Source organism: Mastomys coucha, unplaced genomic scaffold (genome assembly GCF_008632895.1).
Source record: "Mastomys coucha isolate ucsf_1 unplaced genomic scaffold, UCSF_Mcou_1 pScaffold21, whole genome shotgun sequence".
NCBI classification, from domain to species: Eukaryota; Metazoa; Chordata; class Mammalia; order Rodentia; family Muridae; genus Mastomys; species Mastomys coucha.
This window is the reverse complement of record NW_022196904.1, coordinates 162,153,930-162,167,265: the sequence shown is the minus strand read 5'-3', so window position 1 is coordinate 162,167,265 and position 13,336 is coordinate 162,153,930. Positions and strand designations below refer to the sequence as shown.

The following is a 13,336-nucleotide window of genomic DNA, read 5'->3' as shown; positions in this document are numbered from 1 at the left end:
AGTTCTCTTTACTGTATTATTATTAGGGATTGAGCTCCAGGACTTTGTACATGCTTGGTGACTATTTCATTTCTGAACAATCTCCAGGTCTTTAATTTTCAAATTTTTATCTTTTGGGGCATATACATCCCCAATAATGTATATATCTACATCCCAAATAAATATTTTGATCCCATTCCCTTCCCCCAATCCTCCCAGCTCCTCTCTTCTCATTCCCTACCCACCAAACTTTGTTTCTCTCCCATCTGTTTTATTATGACAGGAAAAGACCTAAGAGTAGTAGTAAAAATGTATTATTACATTTCTTTTTCAAGTTTCAGAGTTCATGTCCTTTTTCTTTTGACTCAAAATTTTAATGTATAAATGGTTTATACATTTTGTACATGTGTTTCATCATCCTTTGTTTATATCTACTCCCTGGTTACCTTCATTTGTCCCTGCCCTACAGTTTCCTTCCTTCCTCTCTGCAAACACTCCTAGTTCTGAGCTCATGTATATACTTGGTTCTTATTGTTGATATTCATGTCATTTCTTATAATCACTGCTTTATTTAAAGTTAACACTTGACTAGATATAGATTCATATGGCTTGCTGTATTCTAGTATGAATTTGATTCAGTATAATTCCATTATTGATTAATAAAAATATCTCAAACATTTATACAAATACTTTTACATTGTGATAAAATTTACATTGTTTAAAATTTAAGTGTGACATTAGGCAAATGTTATATGCCAAACTTAATCTCAGAGATGTCATTGTTTTATACTATTAAATAATACCTACTGCTGTTCTTTAAGTATCCTGAGTGTTCAGATTATGACTGCTTTTATAGAGGAGAAAAGTTGGAATGATGTCAACAGCTAGCTAGAGAAAAATATGAGAGCCCAATAGTCTAAGAATCATTTACTGATCGCTTCTTGCTCTCGGATACTATCTTTGATACCTAAAGGGCACAGCAAAGATAAAGGCATGGCTTTTTCATAGGGAACTTAGAATTTAAAAAAGGAATAAAATGGGAAGAAATCACAGACCAAGAGGTATTTCATAGAACTATCACTAGGCACGGGTTTTATAAAACCTGTACAATTGAGGAATGGCCACAGAGATGAAGAAGTCTATACAAACTAAAGAGGTACAAAACCACAGTCCCAACATGGTAGCAGTCCACAAAAAAAATTGATATTGCTAACTTCCAGCATATGGCTTGGAAAGGACACAAAATTTGATAAAACCATGCGTGCTATTTTAAGAGTTATATTTCCCTTGTACACAATGGAAAACGGTTGGAGAATGTTTGCAGTTACATATAGTACTACTGGATTTTTCTCCATCAATATGAGACACATTAAAGTGGGAAAGACTGGAAGGCAAAAAGGGACAAAAAGGATGTCCTGTGGTAATGACAATGAAACAAAAGAAGAGGCAAATCAAGCAGATGCTCAGGAATGTAAATTGTCAGCATTTTGGCACCCGGTTAAAGGAGAGTGAAGGGAGGAGCCATTGCAGACTCAGTTGTGTGGTCCAAGGACTGGAAGAACTTAAGATTGGTATGCCTGAGCATAACGCTTTGGCTCCAGGAGTGTGATGTGGAAAACAGAAGAGATGTGTAGAGAGGGTACATACAAGTCATGAGTAGAGGAAGTAGCCATTAAATCAATTTTAATAATGCAAAGAAGGGAGCAAACTGGGGTGTCAGAATTTATACTTAAACTTCTTTAGGATGCCCCCGTTAGGTTTCATTTGTAAAATATATTCTTTGTCTTGTATACAATTCAGATAGTCTGAGAATCTAGTTTGTATCGCACACGATGGAGTTCTTGATTTAGAATGGACCAGGATGGGTGTGAGTGTTTAGTGTCATTACTCACAAACATACAGAGATAATAAACAGTTGGAGTTCTTATTGTTCTCATATCTTGAAACTCTTTAAATAAAAGGAAATGTTGTGTCTAGTGGAATAAAGAAGGAAAAAAATATAGAAACCAAGCTGAGCTAGAGTTTTGACTCAGTGGCACATCGCTGGCTTCTCTGAGTTCAATTCCCAATCTCACAGAAAAACAATTTGGAAGTTAGCAATAGGAGTCTGTGAATAAGATACTCAGGTAAAGCAGACTAGATTTAAACCTTCTCATCAGTAAAGTTCTTTAAGCATTTTCCCTTTCTGCTGTTCATGTGCAGTTCTTATCTGTCTATTCTATTACTTCACCAAATATATTTTGAGAACAGAGCCCATTAAACCTGCACGCCCTTACCCTCCAGGGTTGTGTGGGTCTGTGTACTACATGAGAAGGTTGCTGGCAAACGACCCCTGCTTGTCTTTTTCCTTGGTCTTCCTCCTCTGGAGTTAAGCTATTTCTGGAAAATATGGTTTTATTGCCAGCTCCTTCTCAGTGAGCATCCATCTCCTTAGGCATAACTTCTGGGAGGGAATGAAAAGTTCTCTCCCATTGTGCTGTGTGATTTGTACCTGAAGTTTACGTTGGGCTCTCTTAGGTAAATGTGTGCCTGTATTAAATAGGTCCCAGTTGTACTCTTCTGAAACATTTAGTTTACTTTTGTTCTAAGATGTGTTTGCTTCAGCAAAATGTAAGTGTCTGCCTAGAATTGGTTTTGATATATTGAACCCTACAGACTCTTCCCTTCAACTTTAACTGACACAGCTTCCATGATTCTGGAATATCAGTGCAATACCACTACTAGTCCTTGGTAAGGTCTTGTTAGAAATTAGCAGCAGTGTTAAAATACTGCTTAAACAAATGTAAAAGAAAACCCAGACTTACTGTTGCAGCTGCGACCTCTACAATGAATTACCAGGCTACAAAAATAATATTGTCCTGTAGACTCCTGTTACAAGGACAGTGATTTAAAATCAGGAATCATCTGAAGTCTAAGTGCCACTAAGAGCAGAAACTATGTTCTGTGACCCAGGTACTGTTTCTTGTTTACTCCTGTGCTGGGAGGAGGTATGTATCCTTGAGTCATGTCCTCCCAGTCCAGTGAGTGGAACCTGAAAACCAGTAACCACATTGTTCCAAAATAGAAAGGAGTCATTCCATTTTCTGCCACCCACACTGTCTCTTCTCACTCAGGATTTATGTGTCTGCTAATGAATCTCATACAGACTGATTTAGTCTCACTTGGCTTCTTGTTTGGCCTTAGAAATCTCCTGTATAGCAATCTCGGGGAACACAGAGGGACTCTTGAGAGAAATCAATAGCTCCTGTGTGAAGCACAGGGGCTTTGTCAGAAGATAAGACAGAAGACCTATGAAATATGCTTGAGCCAAGTCAGTAGACAGAAGGGTGAATTATCAGCATCTTACCATCCCTGTTTGGCGGAGGAAATATTTATGAGCTCCCCCCATTCGCCTGATTGTGGGCTCTGACCTTGAGGTCCTTAGATGAGAGTGAGTGGAGATTGAATTTGCTTGATGAACTCAGTACACACTGAGACCAAGCTCTACATATGTAATTTAAGACAGTTAGACTCAAACTATCCCTACTGACATTAACAACATGCAAAAGGTGAAAACTATATTGCTCTTCTTGTGGGTTTCTAGGCCATCAATGATTAGAAGCAGGCATGTGAGTGTCCGGGGAATGCATAGTTCCTTTTAGGGATCTGAGGTGGTTTGAATGAGAATGGTTCTCAAAGGTTATTATTCTATTTGAACACTTAGTCACCAATGTGAACTATTTGAGAAGGATTAGGGCGTGTGGCCTTGCCAGAGAAAGCATGTTCCTGGGAGTGTGCTTTGAGACTTCAAAAGCCCATGACAGCCACCCCTCCCCCTTCTCTCTCTTTGCTTGTAGATCAGGTATAACTCTCTGCTAGTTCTCCAACATCATGGCAGCAGGCAGCCATGCCCTCTGCCATGATGGTAATGGACCAGTCCTCTGAAACTGCAAACTCCCAGTTAAATGCTTTTTTCTAAGAGTTATGTTGGTCATGGTATATTCACAGAAATGGAACAGTGACTAAGAAGGTATCAGTCCTGTGAAATATATACAGGATTAATCCTGCTTTCTGAACTACATTTTGTCACTGCCCATTGAGCCTGCTTTGTTTGTAAGGAATATAAACGTTATTTCAACACATATGTGAGAAATTGCTATAGCTGGCCCCACATCTGCATGAACTATTCCTTACTGCAAGTTGCTCCCATTTCCAATCCCATAAGTAGCTCATTTTGTTAATGGACAGAGCATCTGAGGTTACCTTGGTGACTTAGGCTTTGGGTCCTGTCACCTGCTGCCTAACTTCAGACCTGGTAATCCTTAGAATGTCATCATTCTCTGTGGTCACTGTTTATGCTCCTAAGCATATGTTCTTCCTCTCTTCCCTCCCCACAGCTACCTTTGCATCTGGCTAACTCTTATCCACACAACAAGGCTCATATTAATCATTCAATTTTTCTGGACATCATTCTTTAAACCCTCCTGTCAAGGAGGTTTTATGTTGTATAAAACATCTAGCAAAACACTTTGTATGGCGTTTTTAAGTTGACTGATTTCACTAATGCACCTCTCTGTTATAACTCATAAAAGCATGCTTTTATATGTAAGCCTGTTCACTTGATTGCTTATTGAGATGAACTGATTCCGGATAATGGCATATTGGGATACTGCTAGTAAAGTAATATTGAAGGTCAGAGCAAGTCAGAGCTAATGGTTTTGGCAGCAAAGAAACAAAGGAACTAAAGAAGGTCAGTGATAAGAGGAACCAGGTAAGGCTGTCTGGTCTGTACGCCTCAGTCAGTCTATGGTGCATGACCATACTACAGCTCAGAACAATGACAATAAAAAATAGATGTGAACAAAAATGAATCCTGGTCAATTAAAAAAGTCTAAATATAGATGTTGTTCAAAAATAAAGTGAGTATAACAGTATAAATGCATTTTAATGAAATTAGCTAAGATAGGAGAAGGAATTATGTAATTGCTTATGAGGAAAATATATATAATTTTAGAATGTTGTAAGGTCTATTTTATATTCTGTATTATGATCTTGCAGTCCTTATTTAATTTTTGCATATATTTGTAGCATTTGTAAAAAGTCATTTCCATATAATGTGACATTGCTGTCAGACTTGTTACTTAGGCTCAAACAAAAATCTTAGGTCAAAAACAAAGTAAGATAAAAATTAAGTGCTGAGATTTATTTTAAAGATTATGCCAGTGAATTTCTTCTCCAAATATATAGGCTCAATATTAATTAAATTAATTCCTCTGTTAGGCTGCACATAAATACTTACTATGTCATACTGATGTGAGACACTACCACAGTCATTTGAACCTCTTGGGGAATCAATAAGTCAGGTGTGTGCTTAGCACTGGGCTGCCACACAATCAGTTATTATGCAGATGTTGCAAAAAGCTAACTACTTTTAGTTCTAATTCTTCACCTGAAAAATGAAGACAATATTTTTACTCATTGTTCCACTTGAGGTAATGAGAGAAATTTATGTTTTGTATCTATACATAATATGTATATGTTTTTAATATACAATAACATATTTGTTTATACATTGTTAATGAATGAGTACACAACGCATGTCCTTGTCAAGAATATCTATGACTTACCATCCAGCTATGGTGACTTGTGGAATACCATGACTTTGGAATTGGAAATAGGAGGATTTCCCAGCATTTGGGGTCAGCTGAGGCTACACCATAGGTTCCAGGCTAACCTGGGCTACAGAATGAAACCCAGTGCAAATACCAGCCACCCCTGGAAAGAATATTTGGGTTTTGAAAAGTATCATAAACCAAGGACATTGATGCAAATTTAAGTTAATTCTGTTTAAAAAATATTATTGAACCCTTCTATATAAAAGGCAATGTGGTTCTTATTGCTGGAGTTGGAAGATAAAACAATGTGGATTCTAATCTCATTTATGTATAAAAATACTAACAATGACTAATAATGAAAGATGGGATGCTCAGAGCTGTGACTGTGATATAAAAGTGTGCTGTGGTAATTGTGATTTGGAGGCGCAGGGGAAGTCTTAGGAAAGAAGCAGGTGCTGTAAGTAGATATGGCGTTAAGTAACATCTCAGGGGTAGGGAAAAACGGGTGGGCAGCACATCAGGGAACACACATCAGCTCTTGAATGACTCAAGTACAGAGGGTGAGAATTTAACTCAGTGATTGATCCCAGAGGCTCTAAAATGTCCCAACAAAGAGTTTGAATGCATTGTCCTCCAGTTTAAGCTATCAAGGATTTTGAGCCAAGCACAATGGGATTAGAGACCAGTTTACAGTTGGCCCCTCAGATAAAATAAGAATTTACAAAGTTTTATTGTATTTATATCAACGTGTTCCCAGAGTGCATGCATTTATGTGTGTTGTGTTTGTCTTGTATGTTTGTATGGTATGTGTGTATTGTGTATATGTGTGTGTGTATTTGAAACATAGATAAAGAAATGGACAGAGAGGGAGGGAGGGGGTATGGGAGGGAGAGAAAGGAGTAGAGAAGTAAAGACAGAGACAGAGAGATTTAAGAGTTTTCTATAAGATCAGTAAGAATCTAACTGTAAACATTGATTTCTAAAGCAAGAACAGATTCAAATTCTGTTTGTTAAGTCTACATGTTTCATGATCTTGGGAAATTATTTAAGCTGTGTAAGTTTCCCTTTTGTTCTACAAGAAATGAATATTAAAACGGAGAGTATCATTTTTCTGATGGAGATATCCTTGACACATTGTCTAGTATGTGGCAAACATTACATTGATAATAGCTACCGTCTTTCATGATGTGGGTTGTCATTGTTCTATTCAGTGGGTTTTTATTGGCATTATGTTAGGTTCTATTGTGTTCATGAGAATTAGTGACATTTCAGTTGATCATCTCTTAAAAAATAAATCCATCTTTTCTCTTTTGCTAGAAATAGGAATATGAACCCAAAGGAATGTGAATACCACATAAATACCTATGAGTTAGCCACGAGGGATTCCGTAATAACCACATTATGAAAACCTGCGCTTGCAGCACTGGATGAATATGCAGCATCTGATGACAGATGACAAAGACTCTGCTTTTTCTTTGTAGCCATGGATATATTCAGAGACACCATGGCATAGCCTGTGGGTGCAGGAGGTTGAAAAAAGCCAGAGTCTCGTCGTAAGGATGGTTGCCAAGGTGGCTTTGCCTTCTTGAATTTTAACATACTAAGTATGCTAAACTTTGTGGGTTAAGCTTTAACTTGGTAGGAGAAGAAGCAGTTTTATACATATGCCCAGCATATGTTCAGTCATTTAACCTTTAGTGTGATAGATATATTAATTCCCTCGAGACTTTGTTGGTCTCCTCAGGCCTTGTAACTTTTGCAAGCACACAAAGGGGAAGGGGTGGCAAACGAGCATTCCTTCAGTGGTGTGCACAGTTGTTAACACAATGGACTATCTCTACTCTAGCCAAAGAATAATCTTCTCAGAAGCCTGACCACTGTGCAAGCTCACTCTTAAAGTATTAGGCATCCTGTGAATCATAGAGAGTATTCTCCAGAACCCTATGTCAGCCCGTGCCCTTACCAAGTGATCGAAGCTCAATATTACATATTGGCACTGGTTCCTATAAATATAGTAATTTCATATCCTGGAGGAATCCTTTTTCTCTTTTGTTTGACTTTTTGTTTTGTTTTGTTTTAGACTAGGCTTTGCTGTGTAGCACTGGTTGGCCTGGATCTCTCTACTTGTTCTCAAACTTGTTCTCTTCTTCCTGCCTCAGCTTTCAGAGTGCTGGGATTACAGGTTCTACACCTTGCTTCTAATTTTACATTTTCTTTTCTTGAGATAAAGACTCAGTATGGCCCCAGATCCCTCATGTAATTAAAGCTGGCTTACAAGTGGTAATATACTCGCCTTGACCTCCTGAATTATGGGGTAAATGGTGTGCTCCACAAGTCTTAACTCATGACACTCAATCCTCCAGGGAGTCCAATGGTTCTTTGCCATATTGTGGGTCAAAACAGGAAGCAGGATTACACTTGATTCTGTAACCTCAACTCTGAGCAGTATTTCTCTCAGTACATTCTAGAGAGAATGAAACCACCTGCACCATAGGAACCACATTCTCAAAACATCTAAAAGGCTCAGTCCCTACCTCTGAGGTTTAAGCTCTCTCTGCTTTTCTGACTTTATTGTTCTCAGTGGCTCAAGACACCCTTTAAACTAAGTGGTGCTTTGTCAAGATGTAAATGTTTATTTTCCAAACAAGTAAAATATCGAGTAAATTATACCCAGTTTGATGGGGATAGAGTTCCTAAGAAGATGATTAAGTCTTTTCTACCTCTTCGCGTTTATTTTGGTAGAATATTCAAACAGTATTTATTTTTCAGATGGCAAGCCTCAGACAATACTTTGTTTGCTTCCCCAAGACACATTTCACATGCTGTCAAGACAGACTTTTTCTGAGTCCTGCCGGTGCTAATTGCCTTTATAGATCAAGTTGTTAAACTTGAGTTATAGTTTAATTATGCAGAAGGAGAATGCATGCTTGTCTACTCTATAAATGATTTCATTCTATTGTGGAATGAATGGGCTCTAAGGACCTGTTCCTCTTAAGAGATTTCCAGCATTTTGTGGGTCTTCCTTGATGTCTCTCTGAATCATTATGCTACGCGAAAATGTTCACATCAAAAATATGTGAAATGAAAAACAAGAGATTGAAAATCCATTTGGAGGACGGAGTCACCAAAGAAGAGGTCAGTTACACATCAAAGCAAATCCAAGCATCTGTGGAATGTTAGCTCAGACCTTCTCCTCCTCTGTCTGGTATTCGGGATAAGAATTCTGTCAAGCCAAGAGGCTACTGCTGGGCCAACTGTTGTCTTTAAATCATAAATTCTGAATGTGTTAGAAAGACTTAGTAGAAAATGGTGTGATTCAGGCTCTGAAGAACTCAAGAATGCTTGGTGTTGGGAAACAGATGAGCTTGTAGATGCTTCCCCTGTGAAAACTACCAAGTATCAGTACATATGTTTGCATTAAATCAGAATTCAGAAAAGATATGGTAGAGGCTAGAAGAGATTAAACAAGAGGGCAGAGGATGGGGCAGGGTGAAGTAAGCCCAGGCAGTGTTGTTTACAAAAACGTTGATTATATTTCCTTCTAAAGTAGGTTGATCCTTCAATCCCTCATATGCACCCTTTCAAAGGGAAATCATTAAAGAAAAGTCAAGGAAATGCACTGTAATCCTTTTTAATACTTACATAATTTTAAGATGATATGGTATAAAAGTCAAGCTACCTCAGTTTTAAAGTATCTTTGTTAAAAAAAGAAAATATTTTTAAAAAATCAAATAGCACTTGCTGTTCACGTCAGGGTTTAATCTGTTAAATATTCATACACATACAACTTCTATAATTTGAGTATCCTTACTATGTGATCTTCACTCAGCGTTTTCTATCCCACTAATGAAGTAACAGATTCCATAGTTATTTCAGAGAGCTGAGTGAGTAAGGAAGGTGATACCTATTCCCAGATGGAGTTATAGATTTTGTGCGTCCATTAGTCTCTTCAGGAATGCAGAGCTGCAAGAAATCACTTTTGGTTATGGGAACAACTCCACTAATTCCTTTAATAAGATACATCTGTGCCCATTTTTCAAGTCCTCTTTACCCCAATTCCTTTGAATCAACCTCAAGCCTGAGAAGCACCATCTGGTATTTCCACCTCTTCTCCAGCATATTAGTCCAGTAGTTAATCTGCTAGCCATAAGTTGGCTTCAAGGTTGAATCTCCTTATTTCCAACAGTTCTGATCATACAGACGTATAAGCTCAAAATGGTGATGAATTATGAAGTACTATTAGAGGACACACACACACATACACACAAACACACATATGAAACCTAATTTAACTAGACCATATGTGTGGTGGTAGTGATGATGATGATGATGAAGATGAAGATGTTGATGATGATGAGTGTAAAATTATATGAGAGGTCAAGCCAAGAGAACATCAGAATGGAAAGATACAGCACTGGGAGTGAGCAAATAGGGTGATGGAACATTTGGGGAAATGACATAGGGGAGCCAGCAGGTTGGGGTCCAAAATATTTAAAGGAAGAGGTTGGAACCTGCACCATTGAGCAGACATGACAATGGTAGAGGCCACGATAAAGAAGTCAGGCTTTATTCTATTAAACATGGAAATGTTTTCTAAAGAAACTGTCTGATTGCTGTTTTCTGCCCTTAGTTCTGTATATTTCTGAGACTAAGAACTACAAAATGGTTTTTATAACACTCTGAATTTTCTGACATTTGATTCACACAATTAGAGAGAGTCTTAAATAGTTAGGATACCTACTCATTTCCCCTCAAGTGCAACTGAACATCTTGGCATAACATAATCATTAGGTACCTCATGTTGTGACACCACAGTGCTATCTTTCCAAACCTAGCATACCTTTGGTCCCTATCCCTTAGGCTCATCTGGATGCCTGTGTTTTATGAGCTTATGTTCAGTGCAAGTTTGCATAGTTGAACTTTAATACTAGATATGGCCATTGTCGGGGCCCCTTTAACGGAATTCCAGATGAAATACTAAGATACTCAGATGATTCATATAACTTAAAAAGCCAACCGCATCTTGACACTCCTGTCAAACCCATGCAAATGAAGAGATTCTAAACAAAAAAGACTTATAGTGGCTGTTTTCAACTGAGGAAAAATGTTCCTCCAACTCATGATGGCTATGCCTGGAGAGTTTTTCCCTGGGACTAAGGTGCTGCTGGTGTCCAGCCAATAGATTCCAGAAATGGAGTCAAAGGTCCCATGTCCGCACGGAGTATTCAAGACAGGACCCATAGTAAAGAATCTTCTGTCTGGAAATTTCAGTATTGCAGAGCTAGTTTGGTTTATTTTTTGATATGTTATAAATAATGTTTACTTGCTGTGAAGAAATATTATCCTATGACTAGAGATATGTTTTGCTTAATTGAGAGAAGAATCCATTAAAAGCAATATGAGATACAAATTACTTAACTATGAAAAGTATCCAGCCCCTTGGCAACTATGTGTCTTAAAAGGAGAGATATGAATATTTTAGGTAGGTGAAGAATGCTTCCAAGTTTGTACTTGTCATTTGCATTTCTCCCCAGATACACTTTGACTAGCCTTACGTAACTATTAGAAGCTGTGAACTCTCACATTCCGTAGTGGCTTGTTCCTGCTTCATCATCCTGAGGCCTTGTTCTAATCCTTCACCTGGGGCTGAAGCGTCCTTCTTAGAGAAGCCTCTGAGAACAAAGGTGTTTTTCAACACAGCCTTTGTACAAACCTTGTGCTTATTGCTGATATACCATTTTATACACTCTGTTACTTGGTGGGGTTTGATCTATCTTTGGCTGGAAACTATGAGGGGATTAAGATGAACTTTGCAGTGAATGGTGCTGAGACAACATAGCTATAATTACTAATAACATTTCATAGGTGTGAGATCTGGACAGACTTCCCAAAGAAAACCACCAAATGGGTCAAATTTTCTTATCATGTCACCACAGGAGAGGCAGGACCATGCTTTACCTGGCCAGAGAAGCAACAGAGAACACTAAGAGATGAGAATTGAAAAGATGATCTTATTAAATGGAGAAAATCAGTTCACACACATTCATTCTGAACTGTGTGTGAGTGTGCATATGTGATTGTGGATGTATACAGAGGTCAGAGGTGTAGGTGACCCTGAAGGTAGTTATAAGCTTGGTTGTGAGCTGCCTGATCTGACTGCTGGATTTCAAATCTGCAAGAGCAATATGCACTGCTAACCACCAAGGCATCTCACGCACTGCAGAAAAAATTATTTGTATGTATATATATGGATACATACGTACATGCATATATTTATGTATGTGAACATAGGAAAATAGTCTTTAAAGGCAGATACCAGATTGTTTGTATCATCTATTAGTGGAGATAGGGAGAAGGAATAAAGAAGGAATTTGTTACTTAAAATATTTGTTACTAGAAAAAGAATTATGTATAATTGAAAATTAGTAAGTGCTACTAGCTTAGTACTATGTTAATATTCTAGGTGCTTAGAGATAAGAAGGTATCTTTCAGTGGCAGGATTAATGGAAGGCAACTTGAGGATAGAATAGAATAAGTTTTAAGACAAATAACATTGATGTGGAAGGAGAAATTACAGCCACCAGTTTAATGGATATTGTGTGTATACTATAAGGCAGTGTGTAAGGCAATATCTTCCTTCTGAAGGTATGGCTCTCTTGTTCAGCTGCAGAGGAACATAAGGCCAGATGGCATGAACTCATTTTGCCTCTGAACCAGACAATAAATTTTCTCCCACCTCTCCTTGCAGAATTGGTTTTGTTCATTACAGGGTTGTAATCTTCACTCTTGGAATAGACCGAGCACTGAGGCCCTCAGGATGCTGACCCACTGATTATAATAATTCTCTTCCAGCTTTACTTCCTTCCCTATCTGGTAGTTTACATTAGACATATCCTGGACCAGAATTCCAGCCATGGAATTAAAACATTATGCTTAACGAGGCCAAATGCACATTGCTCAAGTAAAAATATTAAGGGATAAAGTGGCACTTTAAAAAGTATTTGGAGCCATCTGACCCCCACTAAAGGCTACTCTGGCTGTAAGTAAAGATCTTTGTATATGACAAAAATTTCATTTTAAAAAAATTTCGCTATTATGAAACTACTAATAGCAAACAAAAATGACAAAACAATATCTGAATGTGAACTTAATTAGCAGTGCTGTTTTGCTTCACACTTATTTGACAGGAGAAATAATTTTTGTCAAACACTTGAAATAATGAACTTAAAGATATAAATATAATCACTGAAGAAAATGAAACTCACCACAGGTTTTTAAATGAATATTATAGACACAATAGCTTTGTCATTACTGTGTTGATAGACTGTTATTCATTCTTAAAACCATGATACATTCTGAATGTGGGTCAAATTCTGTCAGCATGATTGTATCCCTTAGGGCCTAGTGTCTGAAAACAGTTCTGGTTGGTACATGATTCCTTTTTCAATGTCTTTGTTTTACATTCCTATTTTTCAGACCCACTATGAAAATGGAGAATATATCATCAGGCAGGGTGCAAGAGGAGACACCTTCTTCATCATCAGCAAAGGGAAGGTAAGCTTGAGCAGTGCATTGCAGAAATGTATGCACTGAGTCTTGTGGAGTGTGAGTTGCCCCTTCTTCATCTGCAAATGCTCTAGGATGTAAGAAAAAAAGGTGATTAACCTTGTGTCTAGGTACTCATAACCATAACACTAGATACTGCTGAGAAGTTTCCATAAATAGGAAGACATGCATCATCGAAGTACAACACAATACAGTAC

The 13,336-nt window shown here is 37.8% G+C and overlaps 1 protein-coding gene across 2 annotated transcripts in view; it reads left to right on the top strand.

Moving 5' to 3' along the window:
* The window catches only part of Prkg1 (protein kinase cGMP-dependent 1), a 1,194,975-nt gene that overhangs the window by 973,936 nt on the left and 207,703 nt on the right, over positions 1-13,336 (top strand). For both annotated transcript variants that reach the window (XM_031390083.1, XM_031390082.1), the window contains exon 6: positions 13,050-13,127. In XM_031390083.1, the coding sequence (XP_031245943.1) occupies positions 13,050-13,127 (78 nt within the window). The remainder of the gene's footprint in view (positions 1-13,049; positions 13,128-13,336) is intronic.